We start from the raw sequence: 5,886 nt of genomic DNA, 5'->3' as shown, positions 1-5,886 counted from the left end.
TTAAGACATTTATATTCTACGTTTAGAGAGATTCACATGTACCCTTATAGGATGAACCATAGGCGTGATCCCACCAATCACCCTCCCTCCACTCATCCTCCCCTCCTCCCCTCCCTCTTCCCATATTCACATTCTATTCTCTTGCCGTGAATTCAATCTCCCTCCTCTCTTCTCAGTTTAGGCGTCCCCCAAAGCTGGATTAGATGTCATTCCTACTTACTCTCATAGTGCCCTGTGCTTCGCTGACTAGATCTTATCAAATTATCTAAATCAACAACTTGCTTGAACTCCTCGAGAGCAGGAAGTGGTTTGATTACCCTTGTGTACAAGCACCGAACTTAATGCCCCGATGCCCAACTAAGTTTGAATGAATGAAGGCTACCTTCATCGCAAAGTTGGGTGAGGATTTTGAACCAGACCCTAGGAATTTTGACCTTCAGTCTCAACCAGTGTAGAGTTCATTCTTGGGCATGAAGAAGCAATTTAAGTTTAAAATCACTGAAATTCAAAATAATTAAGGACTACGAATAGATTATCTGCTAAGATTCACAATCAAACTCATCACTTTAATGCTCATCAGTCTTTTATTTAAAGCAGATAAAGTTGAGAGCAGCTCCTTATGAAACCCACCACAAGACTGAAAGATCAGTCACTCAGTTCGTCCAGCACTGGGGACTCTTTTGGCACTTAAGACCCCGCCCACTAGCACCCAAGTGGCGGAAGAACCTTACGCTACGCTGTCATATCTCACACTGTGCGGAAGCATCCCGACGTTACGCCGGTGGCGTAGGCGGAGCGGCCGGTCTTTCCTCTCGGCTTCTTGGGCTCCTCCCCCAGCGCCTCACACGCTCATTGTGAAGCGACAGCAGCAGCTAGCCTCTAAGGCGGTTTGAGACCTTGAGATCCTAAATCCCTGGCGCACGTGAGCGCCAGCACTCCTCCCTACCCACTCCAAGGGCTAGGGGTGCGAGATCCACCTATTTTTATTTTCTCCTCCCGGAGCTAACTGCCTCGGTGCGAGGGAGCATCTCGCGCCGCCGCTTCCTTCTCCCGCCCCTCCCCCTTTGGTAGCTCCCGCCCGCGCGCTCCTCCTCCTTCCCCGTTCCCTGGCGACGCGCACGCGCGCCAGGCCGGCTCGCGTCCTCTTGCTTTCCTCCAGCCCGCGAGACCCCCTCCCCTTCCGCCTCGCGGCGCTTCCTCGCGCCGCGGTCTTCTCTAGCCACCCCCGGCACCGCGGGGTTACCCCCTGCCCGCCAACGGCGGGTCCCCAGTCTCCCAATCCCCCTCGCTTCCCGCGTTCTCTGGCGGGGACCCAGCCCCGGCCCTCTCTCTCCCTCCCTTCCCTCTAATTCCCCTTCCGGACGCTGCCATCATGTTGAAGCCTCAGCCGCCACAACAGACTTCCCAGCCCCAGCAGCCGCCCCCCACGCAACAGGCCGTGGCCCGCAGGCCCCCCGGAGGCAATAGCCCCCCTAACGGCGGCCTTCCAGGGCCACTGGCCGCCACCTCGACTCCCCCAGGGCCGCCTCCGGCCGCTTCTCCCTGCTTGGGGCCTGCAGCCGCTGCCGGGAGCGGGCTCCGCCGGGGAGCAGAAGGAATCTTGGCACCGCAGCCGCCGCCGCCGCCGGCGCAGCAGCAGCAGCATCAGGAGAGGCCAGGGCCAGCCGCCATCGGCAGCGCCAGGTGAGGAGAGATGGACTTCAGGCGCGGGAGCTGCGGCTACCGGGAGGAGGTGGCGGTTCAGTTCTGCGGGGCGGGCTCCCAGCCTGGCACCTCTGAGAGGGACTAGGAGAATGGAAAGCTCCTGTGAAACAGGGGGTGGCCTCCCTCGGATCCCAACAGGTTGGAGGGAACGAGGTCCCCTGGGCCGCCGCCGGAGCGTTTAGGGACTGTGCTCAGTACTCGGGGCCTAGTCGGGACTTGGGGTTCCTGCCTTAAGTGAAGGCGGATCGCACCCTGCAAGCGCCGCCGGACCGGGGATTTGAACGGGGGGGGGCGGTGGAGAGGTGATTGGGGTCCCTGGCTCCATTACCGCGAAGGGTCTCGCGGTCCCCGGCTTCAGCCAATGGGGAATCTGCTGCGGGAAGGGGTCCCGGGCTGTAGCCAATGGAGGGGGGCGCGCGGCCCACAGTTTGGCCAATGGGGAAGGAGGGACTTGGGAGCGGGTTGCTACCTCCCCTTTCCCGGTCTGGCCAGTAGGAAGGGAGCGAGGAGGGCGGGGGGACGGAAGGAGGGACAACTGGGAGGACTGCGGGCCGGGAACCTCCAGCGCGCGCGCGCGCCCTTCCTGTACGTGCGCGTGGATGCTGTCTTATGACCCGGGCATTCGCTTGCCCCGGTAACACGTAGGGCAGGGGCTGGGAGTGTCTGCGGAGGGGTTACTTTGCCGTTCCTGGATGAGTAGTGGACGCTCCACCCTGTTCTGTGTGTGTGTTAATGGGATTGAGAGTGGCTGGACAGGCTAGCGCAGGGGGTTCTGTCCGCGGGAGGGGGGATTTTGAAGAGGCCAGTGGGCTTTAGTGCGCAGGCGCAGACCGGGCGAGGCCTCCCGGTGGATGGCTTTTGCGGCTGCGCTGTCCCCCAGCCCCGCCAACGGCCCCTTCATCGCCCTCCTCAACCGCCGGTTACATCAGCCAGCAAGGAGTAGGGTTACCTGGCGATTGGTGACTTCCACAGGGTGGGTAACAGGCTGAATGAGTAATGAGGTCGAGGGGGTGGGATGCAGGGGAATACCGTCTCCTTCCAGGGTTTGAGGTGTAAGGCTGCTGAAAGTGATTGTCTTTTCTGTTTGGGAGGTGATGCGCCTGAGCTACCTAGTTTGAACCTGCGCTCCCTTAGTTTTTTCACCTTCACATCTGGGATGGGTTGTTGGTAAATATGTAGCATTGGTCTGTTGGAAGCAAGCGGCCCTGCACCCTTGGAGAAAGTGAAACTGTTGTGTTACATTGGCTCTTATGGCAATTGACAACCATGTTAATTGAGGTCGTTTGTATTGGTATTTGGAGGAAATATATTTACGGGCTTTTAATGCCTGTTCTTTTCTTCTAAAAGATGAGAAATTGAAAATCTGGTTGATTAATTTGTTTGTAGCCTAAATCAATGCCTTCATGTGGTTTATGGTTCTAGAATTTACCATCAATTTCATAATGGTGTAAGGGGATTGAATAAATTTAAATAACTACTTTTTTGTTTCCTTCTCCTATAGGGGACAGAGCACAGGAAAGGGACCCCCACAGTCACCCGTGAGTGCCTTTTTCTCCCTAAGATACATGGATCTAAAAGACAGTATATGGGAATACAGGGCAGATTAGGTACAGAGGTAGTCAGATGGGCTCAGAACAACTGTGGACCCAGTATAGACAAGGATAGGAGCGTGGGCATTTAGAAAGAAAGTGAGGTGTTGCCTCTGATCCTTTATTTCTCTCTTTTATGTTAACTGACAGGTGTTTGAAGGTGTCTACAATAATTCCAGAATGCTGCATTTCCTTACAGCTGTTGTGGTAAGTAGGTACTTAACCCCTAGGTTGTTTGAGGAATACAGTGTATGTTTTCTGGATGCACGTTTCTTATTTTTCTACCTTTCCCAGGGCTCCACTTGTGATGTAAAGGTGAAAAATGGCACCACATATGAAGGTATCTTCAAGACTCTGAGCTCAAAGGTCAGTGCCCTCAAATTCACTTATTTTTGGAGTTGTGTGGAAGGAAGAACAGAATGAAGTGGGCTCGTTGAAGGTGTGAGTTGGGTGTGTTCAACTATGGTGTAAATGGTTTCTGTAAGCCTGTGCTGATTAGTAATGCAAATGATAAAAGACAAATTGGAGAGCTAGGTACTTAATTGTTAAAATTCTTAAGTTTAAGACCAGGCATAGTGGCTTGCACCTGTAATCCTAGCACTCTGGGAGGCTGAGGCAGGTGGATAGCTTGAGCTCACAGGTTCAAGACTAGCCTGAACAAAAAGCAAGACCCCGTCTACTAAAAATAGAAAAAACTGAGGCAAGAGGATCACTTGAGCCCAAGAGTTGGAGGTTGCTGTGAGCTAACATGCCTTGGCTGCAGGTATATTATGATCATACCTGCGAAAAGTTATTTAAAAAGAAAAATACCCAGGCCATGTGGCAGGCCCCTGTAGTCCCAAGCTACTAGGGAGGCTGAGGCTAGAGAATTGCTTGAGCCCACTAGTTTTAGGTTACTGTGAGCTATGGTGGCTCAGCCCTCTACTTAGGGCAACAAAATAAGACTTTAAAAAAAAAAAAATTCTTAAAATTTTTTTTGAAGTTTTTGGCCAGGGTTGGGTTTGAACCTGCCACCTCTGGCATATGGGGCCGGTGCCCTATTCCTTTGAGCCACAGGCGCCACTCAAATTTAAAATTTTTTAAATTACATTTGTAGCTTAAGACTTTGGCCAATGTTAAGACTGTGCACTTGGTTCCTAGTGTGTTTGAGAATATGGTGTGGGGAAAATTTTAGAATGGGTAAGAGAAAATAGTTATGTTTTTCCTTCACTTTTCTCTATATTGACGTTTGGATGTTGGGGAATGGGGCTTTTGTAGTTTGAACTAGCAGTAGATGCCGTGCACCGAAAAGTATCTGAGCCAGCAGGTGGTCCTCGTCGGGAAGACATTGTGGACACCATGGTGTTTAAGCCAAGTGATGTTATGCTTGTCCACTTCCGAAATGTTGACTTCAATTATGCTACTAAAGGTATTATGCTAGGCTGTTAAGTAAGACCCACTGTGTGAGCAAAGGGCAATATGTGTGCAGGTGGAACATGTCTTGATTTTTTTTCTCTCTCTTCATTGCTTTTTTTTTTTTTTTTTTTGGCCGGGGCTGGGTTTGAGTTTGAACCTGCCACCTCTGGCATATGGGGCTAGCGCCCTACCCTTTTGAGCCACAGGTGCCACCCCTTTGCCTTATTTTTTTACCCTAGAGGGAGATGGCTGGATTGTTTTGAGATTATATCTTAACATTTAATACATAGTGGGATGAATTCTTGTCTGTGTTGTAGTTCTTCATGTTTTCCCTACTTAGTTTTTAACTTTTTGTTCCTTTTGAGTTTTATTAGTTAATAATCTTAATAGGTCAGGATTTTTATAATCTTTACCACCACCACCCCAAGTCCTGACAAACAAATACATATACTTTAAGTCTGAGTTTCTTAAGCTTCTCTTTGCTCCTGAACTACTTAGGGTGTGGTGAGGGATGTTGGAAAGAAAGCTATGGAATATCATCTGTCTCCTGATCTTCAACTCTGCCCCCGTAGATAAGTTCACTGATTCAGCCATTGCCATGAACTCGAAGGTGAATGGGGAGCACAAAGAGAAGGTGCTTCAGCGCTGGGAAGGGGGTGACAGCAACAGTGATGACTACGACCTTGAATCTGACATGGTATAATCTCCTTCCCTAATAGCTGGGCAGACAGAACCGCTTGTTGACAATGAGATTCATTTTTGGAACCAAAAATTGATTCTTGAGGGAGTGGGACAAAAATATTTACTGTTACATATAGATGGTGGTTGGATAGCGAGTAGAAAGGTATAGAAAAAATAGCAAAATTATTCTTTCAGTATCAGTAATTGACAACTATTAGCATTTGTTTCAAGTCATTTTTTCCATATGTAACAAAACTGTAGAGAAGATTGATGACTGTGTAGGCACATTTGCTTTCATAAAAGCAGCTACTCTGATGCATTTAAAATCTCATGAATAAAGCCAGGTGTGATGGTGTGTGTGTGGTCCCAGCTACTAAGATGGCTGAGGTAAGAAAATCACTTAAGACCAGGCGTTAAAGGCTGCAGGTGTATTATGATCATACCTGTGAAAAGTCACTGCACTGCAGCCTAGGCAACATAGCAAGACTTTTCTCTCTTTTTTTTTTTTTTTTTTTTT

At 50.1% G+C, this 5,886-nt stretch overlaps 1 protein-coding gene across 9 annotated transcripts in view; it reads left to right on the top strand.

The window, feature by feature from the left end:
* Positions 1 to 1,133: 1,133 nt before the first annotated feature.
* The window catches only part of ATXN2L (ataxin 2 like), a 15,810-nt gene continuing 11,057 nt past the window's right edge, over positions 1,134 to 5,886 (top strand). For 4 of the 9 annotated variants that reach the window (XM_003795763.1, XM_023516736.1, XM_012808888.1 and 1 more), the window contains exons 1-6: positions 1,161 to 1,683; positions 3,206 to 3,242; positions 3,444 to 3,500; positions 3,588 to 3,659; positions 4,551 to 4,701; positions 5,261 to 5,385. In XM_003795763.1, the coding sequence (XP_003795811.1) occupies positions 1,373 to 1,683; positions 3,206 to 3,242; positions 3,444 to 3,500; positions 3,588 to 3,659; positions 4,551 to 4,701; positions 5,261 to 5,385 (753 nt within the window). In that variant the 5' untranslated portion in view covers positions 1,161 to 1,372. Of the gene's footprint in view, positions 1,684 to 2,280; positions 2,678 to 3,205; positions 3,243 to 3,443; positions 3,501 to 3,587; positions 3,660 to 4,550; positions 4,702 to 5,260; positions 5,386 to 5,886 lie in introns of those variants that run through there. The other 5 variants (XM_012808891.2, XM_012808887.2, XR_001161528.2 and 2 more) reach the window with 3 other exon arrangements.

This window comes from Otolemur garnettii, unplaced genomic scaffold, assembly GCF_000181295.1.
Source record: "Otolemur garnettii isolate 467f Iridium unplaced genomic scaffold, OtoGar3 scaffold00096, whole genome shotgun sequence".
NCBI lineage: Eukaryota > Metazoa > Chordata > Mammalia > Primates > Galagidae > Otolemur > Otolemur garnettii.
The sequence above is the reverse complement of the archived record's forward strand: the minus strand, read 5'-3'. Positions and strand labels throughout refer to the sequence as shown.